At 41.4% G+C, this 19,835-nt stretch overlaps 1 protein-coding gene across 1 annotated transcript in view; it reads left to right on the top strand.

The window, feature by feature from the left end:
- LOC149204862 (malate dehydrogenase, mitochondrial-like) overlaps window positions 1–18,064 on the top strand; it is a 59,505-nt gene extending 41,441 nt beyond the window's left edge. Inside the window, exon 7 of the mRNA XM_089394810.1 lies at window positions 17,637–18,064. Within this exon, the coding sequence (XP_089250936.1) occupies window positions 17,637–17,777 (141 nt within the window). The 3' untranslated portion in view covers window positions 17,778–18,064. The remainder of the gene's footprint in view (window positions 1–17,636) is intronic.
- The last annotated feature ends 1,771 nt before the right edge of the window (window positions 18,065–19,835 follow it).

Below are 19,835 nucleotides of genomic sequence, written 5' to 3'. Positions count from 1 at the left end.
AGTAGAAGACAAGAGGACACAAGATGTGGCACCAGCCAAGGACAAACCCTAATGTGGGGAAACCCTTGATCAATTCTTCTTATATATTCTTCATTAGTTCAGCAGAGAGAGAGATAGTACAAATATACAAAACTGATATTTATGACAACAGTAGAAAGTCCATCATTATGTTAATGATGACTGTTCAAAGATGCAACCCTGAATTCTTATGAGAGTCTGCAACCAATCGTTAAGAATGCTGAAGCATACCCTTTTTGGAGACCATCAATGTAGAAGCCTTCAACATAATACAACTGCAACATTCCTTTGCTCACTTGCTGTTCCTGCAATTTCGGTTAGGGCACAATAGGCAGCCCTTAACCTTGCACGCTGTCAACGAACTAACTGTCCTAAGGACTCCTACAAGTTGCCCATCAAACTGTCTCAACACATACAAGATACATTCCAGAAATGTGTGCACTAGTTCACTGTTCGAGGGTATTTATGTTGCTGCAATTCTGGACTGGTTAGGGCACCCAACCATAGTCCCTAATATCCCTCAAACTAACCCATAATTCCTTCCTCTTGCTGCAACTGTCCCTCAATAGGATGTTTCCCTCCATGCTATTCCTTTAGGGCAATTACAAGCCCAATGCATGGACTTGAAACAGTGGTTGCACCCTCCAACAAACCCTCCTTGCCTCTGCCTCCAAGAACAGGGCCTCGACCCTCCAACGAGTCACTCTATCCTCTAAACGGATCCCAAAAATAGCCCTCAAGGGACCTTGCTGTCCAGTCTTCTCCTTGCTGCGGCTAGGGCTTCCTTTTGTTGCAGTTAAGGGCTTCTTCTTCCTTTACTCTTGTTGGGATATGGCCTCTCCTTGCTGGGGAATTAGGGCCTCCTTTTTGCTGGCGAATTAGGGCCTCTTGACTGCAGATAGAAGACCTTAGATTAGGTCTCTTTAGGTTGCAGTTAGATCCTTCTTGTGCTGCGTGTATGGTCTCCTTGTTGATGCGGATGAGAGCCTCCTCTGTTGCGTATAAGAGTTTTGTTCAATTACGGATATATGCTTCCTCTAGACAGCGTATAGGAGCCTTCCTTTTGACTGTGGCTAGGGCAGCATTAGACCTTCCTTGACTGTGGCTAGGGCACCTTTTTTTAGGACTGCGGCTAGGGCTCTTTCCACCAAAACCCAAACGAGTGGAGAGAGATCTCAAGAGATGAGTGTGTGTCAAATGACTTGAAGACTCTTCTATTTATAATGCAACATTGGGGTTGAGCTGGGGTAATTTGCTTGCTGGCAGACCTTGACAAATCGTCAAATAATACAAATAAATTCATATCTCCATAAATACATGTCGGAATCGAATGATCTTTAGATCAATCCTACACCTCTCGAAGAGAGGAATCTAAGAAAAATATCAGCTGCCATAAATAAGATGACCCACATGGAGTTTGGCCCTAGTTGCCAATTTTAACACCATAGCTCTCAGCGCCACCCTACGAGTGCCAATGTGGCCCTTCAGAGGGATAGGACCTTGTATAGGGAGACCAAGCACCAAATGGCAATCCACCTGCAATCCTGCATAAGATCCAATGCGTCCCCTTGCACTTCAATACAACAAGTCATTAGAATAATCAAGTAAAAGAGCTTACAAGTCATGGAACCAGTGGGGCACTTCATGGTGGCATGCCCTTACATAGTGGGCTTTGGTATGTATAAGTGTCTCCAAGCTCAATAAGGGTTAGCCAAGGACCCTATTAGGTGGTTTCAACATCTAAAGGGGGTGACATGTCAATGGTGCATCCTTCAAGTGGAAAGTGGCAAATGATATAATAATGGAATGAAGTGGGGATCAGGGGAAACATCCAGGCCACATGTCAAGGTGCCAGGGTAGCTATAATAGGGGAAGCCCATACCTGGGTATATAAGTGCAGGAGGGAGCAGATCGTGGTACATGAGTTACCCCGACCTTTGTTTTTCCACCCTTCTTCATATGCCTTTTGCCTTTTATTGATTTTTCTTCATAACTGCTCGGGGCTCAAGGGAATGAGAGCATGATGTGTAAAGTATAGCAGTGGACACCCCTTTTAAGGTGGGGCAGTTCATTACCTACTAGGGGTTGGGACAATCATGGGTTTCTAAATGATAGAGGAGGCTCATCTAGGGCTTATGGGAACTAGGGTGATGGCCATGGAAGAGGGTATAGCTCATGTATTGGCTTTTTCCCACGTGCTAAATGTGTTTGTCCCGACCATCTTTTGCATTTTGTGGTACAATTCCCTGTTGAATGTGGCCAATTATGCTTTTTTGTTTTTTTGTTTAGTTGCATCAACCTTCGGGGCATCGTTTAGGACGACCTAGGGTGTGGAGAAGGGGAGGGGAGGCTAACCCCTTGTGGATCCAAATGGAAAAATAGATGAATGGGGGTAAAATGAATAGAAGGGGAGTGACGTAGGTGGTATCGGGAAGCGAGACAACGCAACCAAAATCGGGATTTCCCGTGTAGTGCCAACCCAAAAGCCAAATGGTCAGTGAAGGAGACCCCATGAGACTAGAATACAAGGGTAACCACGAAATCAAGGAATGGAGACAAGAATATAACCCTAATCCACTCTTTCTGCCGAATCCCCCCACTAATTTATGTCCAAAAGTCCCTGTGACAAGTAAGGAAAAATACTCAACTGTACCAATGAAGAGCCATACCTTTGGGGTCAGAAGGCCCACCTTCAAATATACATTCATGACAAGTGGTTGAGGGACCACATGATTGGCTCAAGTGGTGGAGAAAATAGCACATCGAGCTATCTGGTGGCTCCAAGGGGCTGCTCGCTGCCGGTTGAGGACCATCTAGGAGAATTTTTTTTCTGCCATATACATGTTACCCACAAGTGGTGGGTAACAACCACTATGCTAGAGAATGTCCTAACAAGAAAAAACTTCAAAGGAACAACAAAAACAATCAAAAAAACAACAGGTCTAACAACAAAGGAAAAAGAAATGCTCCTGTTGCTCGAGAAGGAAATAATTGACCTCCCAAGAGGACAAGAAATGCCAGGTATGATGAAAATAATGTTGTTGAAAAACAAGATGAATATTATCTCATTTCTGCTTTGTCTACTGCCTCTCCTTCGGACACCTTGGATCATTGGTTAATTGATAGTGGAGCCTCAAGACATTTCACTAGATATAAGGAGGTTCTCTCAAATTTAGTTGAGAGGAAGACTAATCTAAATATTATTCTTGGAGATAATGCCACCTACCCCGTGAAAGGGATAGGAACTGTTACTCTTCACTTGAACTATGGTCAAACCATACATCTTCAAGATGTTTTGTATGTGCTTGATTTGAAGAAGAATTTGGTGTCTATTTCTGCGATGGAAGACAAAGGCTTCAAGGTAGCTTTCATTGATGGAAAGGTACGTGCATGGAATAAGAACTTTAAAGATGCTTTTACTCTTGGGTTTAGGGTTGATGGTCTTTATCAAGTTGGTGGAAGTCCTTTGGGAGCTTTGGCAAATGACACCTCTATTCAATGTGAGCTATGGCACTGGAGATTTGCTCACTTACATTACAAAGCCTTACTTGGCGTAAGGAAGATGGTTATAGGGATGCCCGAGTTTCATATGAATCATGAAGGAGTTTGTCAAGGTTGTGCAACTGGAAAACATACAAAGGGACCATTCCCTTCTAGTGAGAGCAAGACATCTGATATTCTTCAATTGGTCCATTCTGACATGGTTGGTCCTTTGCCCGTGACTTCATTGGGAGGATACTTATACTATGTGATATTTGTGGATGACTTCTCCCGCAAAACTTGGATTTATTTCCTAAAGAAGAAGGATGAAGTATTTAGATGGTTCTTTCAAAGCCTTGGTGGAGAATCATACAGGAAAGAAGATCAAGACATTAAGAACTGATAATGGAACTGAGTATGAATCTAATGAATTCAATGAATTTTGCAAAGAGGCAAGTATTAAGAGGGAGACAACCGTTCCATATAATCCACAACAAAATGGAGTTGCCGAGAGAAAGAATCGAACTATTATGGAAGCCACCTGTGCCATGATTTATGATCAAGATCTACCGAAGTTTTTATGGGTAGAAACTGCGAACATTGCTGTGTACATTCAAAATAGAAGCCCTCATCAAAGCTTGGATTTCAATACGTCCGAAGAAGTCTTCACTAGTAAGAAACATGATGTTTCTCTTTTTAGAATCTTTGGTTGTCTTGCATGTTTTCATGTACCAAAAGAGAAAAGGAACAAGTTGGAAGCCTCTGGGAAGAAAGGTGTATTTGTTGGATATAGTGAAGATTCAAAGGCATATCGAATTTATGTACCTGGTCAAAGAGATGTGGAAGTGAGTAGAGATGTTACTTTTGATGAAGACACTGTCCTCAGAAAAGCTATGGATCCCTATCATAAGGAAGGATGATGATGCTACTAAAAGTTAAGAAGAACCTTAGATGGATGCCCATGTCCGAGGTTGATGGCCCAATGGATCCACTTGATCCACCTCCTTGTGATCCGTCTACTTCAAAGAAAAGACCACTATGGCCCCGAGATACACTTCAAGATGCTGAAAATCATGTTGTTCCAAGAGGGACATTTTGGGAAAGTAAAAAGCCCACCAGGTATAAAGGATACTTGGTTGCCATGAGTACTATCATCCAAACCAAACCTTGCACTTTCGAAGAAGCTGTGAAACACCAGGTATGGAAAGGTGTTATGGCTAAGGAATATGAATCGATCATGAAGAAATATGTTGGGGAAGTGGTGCCTAAACCCAAGGACAAGGTCGTGGTCACCTCAAAATGGATCTACAAGATTAAGCATGGAGTCGATGGAAGTGCTGAAAAATATAAGGCAAGGTTCGTGGCTCGTGGGTTTTCTCAAAAGGAAGGAGTTAATGATGATGAGATATTTGCACCAATTGCTTGATACACCACTATATGATCCATAATTGCTCTTGCTGCAAATCAAGAATGGAGCTTGCATAAAATGGATGTCAAGACTGCATTCTTACATGACTCACTTAAAAGAAGAAGTCTACTTGGAACAACCTCAGTGTTGAAAAATGTAACTAGTGTCGGTCTTCATAATTGTACTTGATGAAAAGAAAGAGAAAATAAATTTATTGTAAAAGAAAAATTATTTTGAAGCATGAGTTTCATGCTCTTTTATTTATTTTCTAGGTCAAAGCCTCCATTGAAGGCTTCTAGGTTTTGTCATGAGTCAATATAGTCATTGCCATTTTTATTAGAGCCTTCTTGGGCATTTGTATCATGTAAAAAGAATTATTTTTGAGTCAAAAGAGTCATTTGTCACCTCCACACCAAGTTGGCCTTGTCCTCATGAAGTCGGCCTGGATTAGGGCTATTCGACCCAACAGAAGGAGTATATATAGAGGCAACTCGACTCATTTGTAGCACACTCAACAAGTTCGATCTACAAGAGAAAGAGGCAGAAAAGAAGAGCGAAGTTGAGGAGAGAGAAGGAAGAAGTTTGTAGGAGTCAAGGATAGAGTCTTTAGGCATCTCTATCTCACATGTGTGAAGTTACTAGACCGCCGTTGGGGTTGAAATTTCAGAATCTACTACAGGTCCGAAATTCTGAAGTTGGGGGCCGAAATTCTGTAGCGGGGGGCTGAAATTATGGATTGACGCTGCAATTGAGAAGCTGACACTTGGAGACTTTGGCAGGGATCATCTATTGGAAGGAAGGGGACTTTGGCAGGGATCATCTATTGGAAGGAAGGGTTGACTTGGTGATTGGAGGAGGTCTTTGTCTAGGTCTAAAGGGTCTTGTATTGTCTCATCTTGATTTGAATCTACTAGTGGAAGAGTTGGACTAGGTTTTCCCCTTGGAGGGATTTTGCCTTGGCAGAGTGCCTACATATCGTGTCTCTTGTTCTTATGGTCTTCATATACATTTATTTGGTAATTGCTTGATGAAAGATAAACTAACAAAGAAGTAAAAGAAGCCAACATAAATCACGAGTAATTATCAAGAAAGAGGAATCAAACCCTAAGCATTGATTTCTCAACACACAGGGGTTTGAAAAGCATGATAGAAGGGTACATGTATGCAGGTTGAAAAAATCCCTTTATGGGTTAAAGCAAGCCCCTAGGGCTTGGTATGAGAGGATTGATAGCTATCTTATGAGGCTGGGATACAAGGAGCTATGCTGATCCGAACTTATACTTCAAGGTTGAAAAGGACATGACACTTATTTTGGTCTTATGTGTTGATGATCTATTTTTGACTGGTGTAGACCCTCATTTATCAATGTAAGAGGGAGTTGACATTCGAATTTGAGATGGACCTCAGATTGATGCACTACTTCCTAGGCTTGGAAGTCTGGCAAAAGCCAAGTGAGATTTTCCGTTCTCAAGGAAAATATATTGTGAAGCTTCTAGAGCGATGTGGCATGGTGGAATGCAAGTCAGTGACTACACCGATGGAACTAAATTTCAAGAAGCTATGCAGAAGTGCTGTTGGTCCAGATTTGGAAAATCCTACTGAATATAGACAAATTGTGGGAGCATTCATGTTATTAAATAATGAATCCATATAGGTGAGGAGAAATTTAGATAGAGGAGGAATGACCTGTTATAGAGTTTTATGAACCCAACGTTTCGGACTACCAAGTGAGTCCATCATTAGGGGATGTGTCAATAGATTTAAGAAGATACTAATGATGTATCCAGGAGCTAAATTTTAGAGTATCCAGGAGAACATGAATTGTGGGAGCATTCATGTTCTTGGTGAACACCCGACCGGACATATGCTTTGTTGTTAATACATTAAGTCAATTTATGGTTGAGCCTCATCATATACATTGGGTTGCTGCAAAGAATCTTCTGAGATATCTTCATGGTACTATCAATCGTGGATTGAGGTACATTGCTGGGAGTTTGAGACTGTAGAAATTCCTTGTAGATTCAAATTGTTAATTATAATATGCTAAAACAATAGACTTGAATCTACTCTACTCATCAGTGGAAACAATTAAACGATCGCGAAATCACGAAGCATACAAGAGAAAGAATTCAATCAACACATAACATAATGATTTCCTGGGGAAAGCCACAACTAAAAACCCCTGCTATTTGTATGTTGCATTAGTCAGAAAATAAGAAGATTACAATGCTTTGCTCAAGCCCGAGCAACCTCTGCACTATCTCTATCTGTCTCACAACTTCCTAGACAAGCCCAGGCCAATACTTAACCAATTTTCTGCTTGCCCAAGTCCCTATTTCCTTGCGCTGTTTCCTTGGGAATTAGCCCCCTATTAATTAGGGAAATTCCTCAATTGGAATTGTGCAATCCTCATAGGCCTTACTTTAACTGCATGCATCACTTGTACAATTCAGATGATTATACAATTGATAGTATTGCCCATGAACTCCAATTTCAACTGGGTAACTCTCAGATCTGACATGCATGAGTTATTTATGAGTGAATCATCAGTTTACTGGTTGATCACTACAGGCAGCACCACACTACACTGTAGGCAACACCACACTACTAGACCTCCCACTAGTTCCTCCAACAGTTGGAACTAGTTTAACTGACTTTAACTCAGTTAAACTGAATTAATTAATTACAACTCAAAATAAACTCAACCAAGGCTCCTATAATGTAGGAGACACTCTACATGACTCAAGTTAGACCCTCAACTCGAATTAACTGAGCCAACTAAGTCAAATTAACTTAGTTAACTAATACAAGTTGTCATGAGATGTGGAATTACAATTTTATTCCCAATTTAATTCAAGGACAAAATTAAATTAAGATTCTCTTGTTGCATTTTCAACACTCTTTCTCAACAAGAAGGGATTATTTGCTACCCCGATCCTGCCTCTATGAAACTCGAATTTGCATCTTGACAATGCCTTTGTCAAAATATTTGCATCATGTTCCTTTGTAGGAATGTATTCCAACAACATGATTCTCCTCTACACACAATCTCGTAGATGGTGATACCGGATGTCGATATGCTTGGACCGATCATGAAAAACTGGATTCTCAGAGAGTTTGATACAACTCTGATTGTCACAGTAAATCACTGTAGGATCCATCTACTGACCAAATAACCCAACAAGGATCTTCCTCATCCAGATAGCCTCACAAGCTGCTTGACTAGCAGCCATGTACTCTGCTTCTGCCGAACTGAGTGCAACTGATCTCTGCTTCCTGTTGTACCAAGAAACTGCTGCTGACCCAATACTGAAGATTCCCCCTAATGTGCTCTTCCTGTCGGATGGACTCCCTACCCAATCTACATCTGTGAAGCCTTGAAGCTTCACTCCCTCTATCCGTCTGTACCAAAGACCAAACTGAGTGGTGCCCTCGAGGTATCTTAGCACATGTTTAGCTGCCTTCCAATAGAGTTTGGTTGGCTTAACCATTGCTTGACTAAGCTGGTTAACTGCAAAACATATGTCGGTCGTGTGTTCACCAAATACATAAGTGAACCCACAAATTGCCTGTAAATAGTAGCCTCCACTACTTCACCTGAAGTAGCATCTTCCTTCCTCCAATTTCCTACTAGAGGAGTCTCCATGGGTTTGCTACTCTCCATGTGGAACTTCTTCAGTATCTCGTTGGCATACTTTCCCTGAGAGACAAACAGTTCCTCATCTCCTTGCCATACTTCCATACGAAGGAAATAATGCATGAGCCCCAAGTCCTTCATCTCGAATTCTCTTGCAAGATCCTCTTTGCAAGATTTTACCAACTTCTCATCACCTGTTATAATTAAATCATCGACATATAATACTATAATCAACAATTTACCTTCAACCACAATATGGTAAAGGTTCGCATTAACTTCACTTCTGGTGAAGGACAACCTGGTGAAATACTGTCAATCCTGGTGTACCAAGCACGAGGTGCTTGTTTCAATCCATACAACGCTTGCTTGAGTCTGCACACATGCGACTCTTTGTTGAAGGTCTCAAATCCTTCTGGCTGCTCAATTTACACCTCTTCCTCAATCACACCATTGAGGAATGTTGTCTTCACATCCATCTAATGTATCTTCCATCCCATCTGTGCTGAAAGTGCTTGAATAGATTTGATTGAAGAGTACCTTGCTACTGGAGCAAAGATCTCCTCGTAATCAATTCCGCAAATCTGGCCTTGTGTTTCTCCACACTCCCATCTACTGCTTGCTTTACCTTGTAAAGCCATTTGGAACTCACCACTGACTTGTCTGTTGGTCTTGGGGCCACTTCCCAAACACTGTTTCTGATAATGGAGTCATACTTCTCAATCATGGCATCAATCCATATTGGTTTTTGCACTGCTTCCTCGAATGAGGATGGCTCAATCTCTACACTCTCGCTCCTCAGAGCCATGTAGCCAGTGTACCGATCTAGTGACCTCTGCCTGCGCTGTGATGTGGGTGCTCTCACATTCTCTCTGGCATCATGCATCAATTTGTCAGCCTCTCTGGTGCGCTTCCTTCCATCTCTGGAAGTCTTTGCATGAGTGGGTGCTTCCACTCTCTGCTCCTCTGCATGTGGCTGCTCCACATCATCCTGAGGTTCTTCTTTTGGAGCTAAAAGCTCCTCTTCTCCATGCAACTGAAGCTCCCTCTCAAGGGAACATCTCATGGCCTTCTCTTCATTGAACTTCACATCTCTACGAACCACTGTCATCTTGTGAGATGATAGGTACACTTGATAGTTGTGAGGTGTATTAGTGTACCCCACAAATATGGCCAACTCCTCTGTTGGTTCTTGTTTTTTTATTGCATCCTTGGTAACATGATAGTAGACTGATGAACCAAAGTTCTTGAAGTGTGCCACATCTGCTTTCTTACCTGAAAAATCTTCTTCTGGTGTATTCAGCTCAAGAATCTGATGAGGAGTCCTGTTCTGCACATATACAACTGTGTTGCATGCTTCAGCCCACAAGTGCAATGGTAGGCCTTAATCATGTAACATCGCCTGTGCAGCGCCCACAGTACTTATGCTCTTCCTTTCAGCCACCCCATTTTGTTGTGGGTTATGGGGTGCTATTAACTCCCGTCGAATGCCTTTTGATGCACAAAAGTTCTTGAATTCATTCGACACATATTCTCCACTGTTATTGCTCGTGAGAGCTTTAACTTTTTTGTTAGTGTCTTTCTCAAGAAGTGCTTTAAATTCACAAAATTTAGCGAACTTTTGATCTTTCTTCTACATGAAGAAAATCTAGCATTTACGAGAAAAATCATCTACAAATATTACATAATACCTGTGTTTGGCCATGGAGGCTGTCGAGAACGGTCCCCACACGTCTGAGTGAACTCTTTCAAGAATTGTTTGCGCTCAACTGTCCTTATCATGAAAGGTAGCTTTGTTGTACTTCCCCAATGTATGCCCTTTGCATGTGTCTCTCTGCTCTAGTGTACCCTGGGAAGTCCTGTAGAAATTTGCTGCATGATCTTCAAAGCTCTGTGGTGCAAGTGACCCAATCTTCTATGCCACAACTCACCGATGTCTCAACTCTGCACCTTCTATGCTTTTGTGCTCAAAGAAACACAATCTTCTACATCCAATTTGTAGAGGTTCTTCACCTGAACCCCGATCCGCTTCACTTGTCCTGAGGCTATGTGATGAAGGAAAGCCTTTCCTTTGCTAAATATCACATCGTAGCCACAGTCCTCCAACATGGCAACTGAAACCAAATTCTTCTTCAAACCCAGAACATACATGACATCTTTTAATGTGAGAGGAGAACTAGACTCCCTCTGAAAGGTAACAATATCGATGCCGGTCGTGCTTTACCTCCCATCATCTCCCATTTCGATGTGCATCTCGAGGTTCTTCTCCTCCAAGCCACTGAAGAATAATTTGTTTCCGGTCATATGGAATGAGGCTTCACTATCCAGATACCACACACTACCCATCACTAATGTCACCATGCAAGCAATGAGGGTGAAATCCAACTCGAATTGTGAAGCAAGAGCTTCACCTACTGGTCCTCCTGAGGGCTTCTTGCCGGCCTTCTTGTGCGGACACTTCGTGGCATAGTGCCCCAGCGTGTGACAGTGAAAACATTTAATCTTCGACATGTCCTTCTTCTTGCTGCCTTGACTGGAATCTGATTTGGAATGGGTTGACTTCCCTTTTCCTTTCTTCACCTTTCCAGCTAAGGCATATGTTAAAATTGGAAACTAGGGCCAAATTCCACCTTGGGACAACTCATATGATGGAGATGATTATTGCATTGGATTCCTCTTTTCGAGAGGTCCAAGTTTGATATAAAGATCATCTCATTAGGACGAGCAGAAGTGGAATTTTGAATTTATTCTCTCTCATGCAGAAAATTGTCAAGGTCGGCCTCAGTCAAATATAGGCTCAAAATGCCCAATGGATGTGTCTCCCCACCCACATCGAATTGTATAAATAGGAGTGACCTCTCCTCATTTAGACATCACTCACTTACACATCCTTCTCTCTCTCCACATCAGATTGGTTCGTACAACTTGGGATCTTCTCTCTCTCTCACACGTGTGGCAAGGAGGTCGAAAATTTCAGAGACAAAGAGCAGACTGAAATTCTAGATTGCAGACCAGCGTTGACCAAGGCTAGTTTGACTTGATTTGACTGCGTTTTCTTGGGCATAATTTTGATTTCTTGAGGCCGTACTCGCTGGCATAGAAATCGAGGCATTTGGGGCAGTTTGACCTGCGTTGACCGCAACATTGACTGAAGTTTGTTTGAGGCTGGGTGGATTGTTTTGGGTTGACTTTGACCCTTCTTGGAGGCTGAGTTGACTACCTTTGACTGAGTTGCAAAGGAGAAGTTTTGTTGCTGATTTGACCAATGTTGACTTTTTGGTTAGGGCTGAAGTTGACTGCTTTTGACTGTTGTTTTTGACAGGGCTGTTTTGACTGTGTATTGGGCAAGTGAATTTGATCTATGTACTCTCTCTCTCTCTCTTTGCTGAACTATTGAATAATAATAAGAAGATTTGATCAAAGGGTTTTCCCTACATTGGGGTTTTTCCCTGACATCCGCCAAATCTGGTGCCCTCTTGTCTTGGCTTATTTTTTGCATATGTTTTTATGTTCTATTTGCATTTACTGTCAATGTGATTAAGTTAATGTGATTGCTACAAGAAATAATTGGGAATTGTTATTGGGCTGCTAAAGGAACATTGAAGTAAATTGTGCTAAGCATAGAACATACCATTGTTATCTAAAATTAATAGCACAGTTCTCCTCATCATCATGCTTGGATGAGGATCCATCTCTGGTGTTCCGTCGAATCTCTTCTTGCACCAAGTCAGACCACAAATGCTCCCACTCTGGTAGCTTCTCCCTCCCATTTATCGAGTCCTGGTAGCTGTGCCAGCTCTTGGGAAGGCCTAGAAGTGCTAGGTTGACCAGATCATCTTCAACAACTGTAACACCGACACTTCCAAGCTCATCCCGACATTGGGTGAACTTGGTCAAGTACTTTGGTATTGTGTTGCCCTTCTCCATCTTGATTTTCCTGAGCTTGTCCTTCAGTGCCAGCTTCCTGTGGTCACTGTTGTTTTGAAACAAGTCTGTCAAGGCCTTCCACATTGCATATGGAGTCTCCTTACTGTGGAGGTTCGAGACAATATGATCTTGACCTCCTAGGATAATCCTTCTCACCTTTGCAACACATTTTCTCCACTCTGCCAGATCTTGAGCATCAACTGCTGGAGGCTTAGGAATATCTTTGTCTATGAATTCCTTAAGCCCGTTGTCTTCCAACACTGCCTCCATCCTGTCCTTCCAAGCAATATAGTTCAAACTACCCTCAAGGGCATATTCAAGTCTCAATCCGTAGAATGACATCCTGCTAGCTTTGAAGTATGATACTGCAAATTCGATTTCACCTGCAAAAGACAAACTCGTATTCTCCTCTTCTAGAGTGATTTATGCTCTGATACCATGTAGAAATTTCTTGTAGATTCAAACTGCTAATTGTAATATGCTAAAACAATAGACTTGAATCTACTCTACTCATCAGCAAAAACAATTAAACGATCGCGAAATCACGAAGCATACAAGAGAAAGAATTCAATCAACATATTACACAATGATTTCCCGGGGAAAGCCACAACTAAAAACCCCTGTTATATGTATATTGTATTAGTTAGAAAATATGAGAAGATTACAATGTTTTGCTCAAGCATGAACAACCTCTGCACTATCTCTATTTGTCTCACAGCTTCCTCGGCAAGCCCAGGTCAATACTTAACCAATTTTTTGCTTGCCCAAGTCCTTATAACCTTGCGCTGTTTCCTTGGGAATTAGCCCCCTATTAATTAGGGGAATTCCTCAATTGGAATTGCACAATCCTCATAGGCCTTCCTTTGACTGCATGCACCACTTGTACAATTCATATGATTATACAACTGATAGTACACTGTCCCTGAACTCCAACTTCAATTGGGTAACTCTCAGATCTGACATGCACGAGTTATTTATGAGTGAATCATCAGTTTATTGGTTGATCACTACAGGAAGCACCACACTACACTATAGGTAGCACCACACTACACTGCAGGCAACACCACACTACTAGACCTCCCACTAGTTCCTCCAATAGTTGGAACTAGTTTAATTGACTTTAACTTAGTTAAACTGAATTAATTAATTACAACTCAAAATAAACTCAATCGGGGCTCCTATAATGTAGGAGACACTCTACATGACTCAAGTTAGACCCTCAACTCGAATTAACTGAGCCAACTAAGTCAAATTAACTTAGTTAACTAACACATGTTGTCATGAGATGTGGAATTCCAATTTTATTCCCAATTTAATTCAAGGACAAAATTAAATTATTATTTTCTTGTTGCATTTTCAACAAAGACTACATGGATATATTGATGCTGACTGGGTTGGCAGTGTGGTGGATAAAAAAAACACATTTGGGTGTTGTTTCTCTTTAGGATCCGCTTCAATTTCATGGATGAGCCCAAAACAAAAGTCTGTTGCCCTAAGCACTGCTGAGGCTGAATATATTGCAGCTAGTATGGCTTGTTGGGAAGCCGTTTGGTTGAGAAAGCTCTTCAGTGAGCTAGTTGAGCACGCACTGGATACCATTGTCATTTATTGCGATAATCAAAGTGGGATTCGCCTTTTAGAGAATCTCGTGTTCCATGATCGATCCAAGCATATTGATATTAGGTACCAATTTATCCGAGATATGGTGCAATGGGGAGCAATAAGGCTTCAACATATCAAGACAAATGAATAGGTTGCTGATATCCTCATGAAGCCTTTGGGGAAGGCCAAGTTCTTAGCCTTCAGAGAGAGACTTGGAGTCGTGGGAAGACCCTCCCATGAGGGTTGTGCTTGAGTTGGACATTGAGCTCTGGGAGCTATCAGGAGCTTGGGGTACTTCTTGGAGCTATATGAACACAAGGTGAGTGGTTCACCTTCCCCTGTGGAGTACATACACCAACATTTGAGAGTAGGGTGAGTGGTTCACCTTCCCCTATGGAGTATGCTATATGAGAACAGGGTGAGTGGTTCACCTTTTGCTATGGATACCCCAACGTACATCCCACCCTTACAGTCTAGGACTCTTGGGAAGTACCTCTCATCTGGCCAATGAGTTGGGAAAAGTGGTTAGGGTTAATTAGTACTACCGATGGATGCGTCAGGTACTATTGTATTCCCTATGACTACGATGCATGATGTTCAACAACTTGATCACTAAGGATCAAGCCTGGTAGGGTTCTTTCCCCCTGGACATGAGGTCTTGCCTCTGTCATTTTGGCGAGGGTGACAGGGTCTTGTGACCCACTCGTATGATCCTTTCTTATTGGTCTATGATATCAATCTTCAGCAGAGACGAGACATGTTGCAGAGATGGATGATCATGATGGCATACCAATGGATGGATGTTGACAATTGGAATTACTTCCTAGTTGAGAGGGAGTGTTAAAAGGTGCAACTAGGGGCTAATTCCCCTTCCTAGAAGCCCCTCCTTTGATGGTTCATCACTCCATTAGACTACCGTTGATGGCATCCTCCTTCACCTCAAAAATCAGAATTTTTGGACACCTACAAATGCCCTTTCTTCAAGTCGACCTCATCTCCTTGAGTCAGCCCCTCTTCATGTAGGCTCACTTGGTCAAGAGACATGTCTTTTGACCCCCACATTGATCCATATAAATACAACCTAAGGTCACCTCATTTTTGCCATCAACTCATCACACATTCCTCTCTCGTCATCTGATTGGTTCGTACAGCCTAAGGCAGCATCTTCTCTACACATGTGCTAAAGGTTTCTTGGCTGCTCTGTTTTTCTCTGCGTTCACTTTCTGCAGCTGACTTTGACCAGCGTTGACCAAGGTGTTTTTGGCACTGTTTGACTGCAATTTTTGTGGAATATTCTCTGTTTGGACTGGTCACATCTTTTGGCACAGATTCTGAGGGTTTCTGGGCAGGTTGACCAGTGTTGACTGCAGGCTGGACTGCAGACTTTGAACGCAGGTTGACTGGTGATTTCTCTCTTCTTTGACCGCAGAATTGGGGACATGTCTTTTGACGGTTGACCCCCACATTGATCCATATAAATACAACCTAAGGTCACCTCATTTTTGCCATCAACTCATCACACATTCCTCTCTCGTCATCTGATTGGTTCGTACAGCCTAAGGCAGCATCTTCTCTACACATGTGCTAAAGGTTTCTTGGCTGCTCTGTTTTTCTCTGCATTCACTTTCTGCAGCTGACTTTGACCAGCGTTGACCAAGGTGTTTTTGGCACTGTTTGACTGCAATTTTTGTGGAATATTCTCTGTTTGGACTGGTCACATCTTTTGGCACAGATTCTGAGGGTTTCTGGGCAGGTTGACCAGTGTTGACTGCAGGCTGGACTGCAGACTTTGAACGCAGGTTGACTGGTGATTTCTCTCTTCTTTGACCGCAGAATTCTGGACTGTTTTGACCCTTCCTTGACTAGCTTGGGAGGCCACACTGATTGGCTGTTTGACCGATTTATTTGGAGGCTGTTTGACTGGGCTTTGACCTAGTTTGACTTGACTGGTTAGGGCATATTGACTGCTGTTGACTGATCTCAGAATTGCAAACTTTGACAGATCAGATTGGTCTTCTTGTTTTGGCCAACTTTATTGGATAAGTCAATACTTTGACTTTGACTTTGACTATTGTACTAAATCGGATTTTCTCTCTGTGCTGAACATTTGATATTTGATCAATAAAAGGATTGGTTGGGTTTTCCCCCTTGTGGGGTTTTGCCCTGGCATTAGCCTAAATCTCTGTGTTCATTGTCTTGGCTCGTCTTCTTGTGCATATTGTTGATGATGTTCTATCTACAATTACTGTCAATAATGATATAAACTAAATGCTAAGTGATTGTTACTGAAATCTATTGTGATTGCTGTTGGAATCTGAAGTGGAATTGCGAGCATAGAATATACCATAAAAATTAACAGGTACCCATTTAAGTGGTGTCCTCTTTGGATCTCTATAATTTGCAACCGCTTTTGTTTGACTGTCAAAGATCCGCAACACCTCCTCTATGCTGTTAGTTGTTATATTTGCTCTTTTCTGTATTTTCTGAACATTCTTTTTGGATGGGTAGTATTTTATGCTATTAGTTATTGTGCTGTTTTGTTCTACCCCCTCCCCCCCTCCAACAGCTACCATGGTTTTGAACAGAAACATAGTAAACTTTGCCATCCTTGAATATTTTTCTGAAGTTTATCATGGTTCTGAACAGAAACATAGTAAACTTTACTATCCTCGAACATTTTTGTGGACTTTATTCTTACAAAACTGATCCTTCTTCCTACTATCTGATGGTGTTGAGAATTTTTGTTTTGTGATGAGTCTTTGGTATTTTATTTTCTGTCTTCACAAGTCTATATATGTAGGCTGCTGAGATATTTGTTCCCAATAGGGTCCTGACATAGTTGCACCATTCACCAGAATTTGTCTCTCTTTTATGCTTTCCCTTTGAAAGGGACTTTTGATGGATACAAGTACTATTATCAGAGCAACAATTTTTTTAGTTGAGCCTGTATTATCTTATTCGATGCTTATCTTTGGCATGGATATAGCTACACTTTCTGGAACTGGAGCTGTTTCACATGCTCTGCTTATGAAAATATCCTTGTCAATGATTTAATATTTTTTGAGTAATTGATCTATCCTGGACAGATCAGAATATTCTGTTTAGTGCCCTCCCTGGCAAGTTTTCTTGAATTTTCTTCGTTTAACTTTATGAATCCTTGTTCATTTTTGAAGACATTCTGAAATCAGGAAGTGATTAGATGTCTGAAAATTATTTTCTTTCGGATGCTCTACATATTGCCACACTATAAGTAACATTATCTTTCACTGTAAGAAAATAACCTTCATTTTGAAAAGGTTGGTTCATTTTACACAGCAGTCTCCATGTATCCGTGAAATTGGTAAAGGTACTGTCTTTTGTCATGTGCATTTATATACACAGGCTTCCACTAAAATGTCAGTTATAAATTCAGTTACATCATCTTTAACTCCATATTTTATGAAGTATTGTGTGGATTACTTTGCTGTATATCACGGATATCAAATTCATATTGTAATCGTGAATTTCTGCTTTTTTGGTTTAGGTTATTGAATATTAATGCAGTGCACCAATAACTGTGTGTTGCAGGTGAGACTGGGTAAAAGTGGCATTGAGGAGGTTCTGGGGTTGGGCCCCCTCTCTGCTTTTGAACAACAGGGGTTGGAAGCAATGAAATCAGAACTCAAGTCTTCTATTGAGAAAGGAGTGAAGTTTGCTACTGCAAACTGAGTCAGGACTCTCCTTGTGGTACTTCAGTGTTTGGTATTTACATTGAAGGAAGCTAAGATACTGCCATTTTGTCATATTGGTTTAGTAGGCACCCTATTGGGGCAGTTAGAGTTTAAATATGCTAGAGCCAGTTTGTGCAGTTTTTGTTGAACATTGCGCAGTATTCCATCCCAGGTCTGCCTTAGAGAAATGAAAATTTCTGTGGTCTTAATAAAGTTGGGAGGAAACACATCGAATTCAACCTTTGAGCTTTTTGAAACGAGAAATAAGAGTCACTTTTTATGTTACTGCCTCTTATGTCTGCTCTTCATTTGATTGTTAGTAAAGTCTTGCAAGCCTATCAGGGAAAGTACAGTAAGAATGTTTTGCATCTTCCCTGCTTTTGACAGTAATTTTCACTCTTAACCCATGAGGTTTGGGCCAATTGGTTTGTGTGGGTTTTAGTACACATCAGGTCACTGGTTCAAATCTCATGGGATGGGGTTGAAGGTGGGAGCCACCTATGGGGGATAAAAACTGTCTCATGGGGTGTCCAGGCTTGACTGAGCCTCACAGATTCCTGGTGACAGCATCCCACAGGTGGGCAGATTGTTCTTCCATCCAACATTGGGGCTGGCCCTGGCGTAGGCTCAGCCTAGTTGGAAAAAGAGAAGAAGCAGCCAAAACCTGGTAATCTAGTTCAAGATACTGAGGTAGTCAACTTACATAAAGCTTTGTTGTTGTTTACCTGTAGATACACAATACTGCCCACAAGCCTGTAGGGATTTGTTATCTTGGAAGGCAGTACTGTTTTCCATTTAGAAGATTGCAGACTGTAGATTTATAGGCATCCATAGTCATTACATTGGCAGTGAGTTTAATGCACAGTTTTGTATTGGTAGGAAGTATCCAGTGCAAGACATGCTGCAGACAGATTTTGCCTTTTGTGTTCTGAGACCCAATATGAGCTGGCTTTGGATTTCATTCCAATGTATTTTTATTTCATGGATCATATATATATTAAGTAGGGAGAAGGAAAATTTTGATGGGTCTAATGGATAGTTTTAAGTGCCTTTTTGCATGTCTTAAGATTAACCAAAACCAATGTTTCCACTAATCCCATCTCGAAGGGTGGCATTGGTCATTATGCTCTTATTTTCATTTGGCGACTAGATTATACGGGGAAGAGAGACAATCTGTTTAAAAATTGTTGCAAATGTGCTCCAGATAGTAACGAGTCATGAGACAGACAGGACGTGCGTAGCCAGGATAAATATTGTCAGTTATACGGTTGTTTGAATTACAACAAATACATGAAAAATATAGCACAGTTGTATGTCATAATTCAGAAATTAAAACAAGGGTACATATATTTAAATAAAGTATCCATTGAGAAAAGCAGAAAAGCAAGAGTGCAAGGTGGGGACTCTTTATGTGCGAACTTGATATCTTGCCAATGTTCCACCACGTTTCTGGGATGGGTGTGGTAACGGGGAAATGTGTGCAGGGAACATGTGGAGACACTTGTCAAATTTTCAGTATTGTCATTTGAAATGTTGGGGTCCTCAACATCAGGGACTCTGTTTGAAATCCTAAAAGAAAAATATAAATATATAAGAAACAATGACAAGTCACAAACATGACCAATGAAATGTTGAAATGGATAGGCACATTGACTTTAGTGTATTGAATTTTTGCGGTTTTTTATTATTAGTATTTATTTTTTTCTTTCTTTTAGACTTTTAAGCCCTTTTGTCAAATTCAAAGGGGAATGCTCAGGAGTCCCCCTTTTTGTAGGGGAAGGGGTGCCTAGGAGTTCACCGCAGAAGGAAAACATCCCACCATACATTTCCCTGACTTTCCCAAAAGGGGGACATGGGGAAACATTCCCATCGAATTTCCCTGTCCCAAGAACATATCCTTCCTACCTGGGGGAGTGCCCCACCGTGTAACACTTTGTATTGCATGTGCTATATTCATTCTACCTAGGGGAGTGCCCCACCATGTAACACTATATATTGCATGTATCAAAGTCGGTGCAAGAAGTGGCAAACCAAAAATACAGAAATATATTGCAAC

Source organism: Pinus tabuliformis, chromosome 1_2, assembly GCF_031772625.1.
Source record: "Pinus tabuliformis cultivar Carrire ecotype Pingquan chromosome 1_2, CPIR1, whole genome shotgun sequence".
Lineage (NCBI taxonomy): Eukaryota > Viridiplantae > Streptophyta > Pinopsida > Pinales > Pinaceae > Pinus > Pinus tabuliformis.
This window is presented reverse-complemented; position numbering and strand designations above follow the sequence as displayed.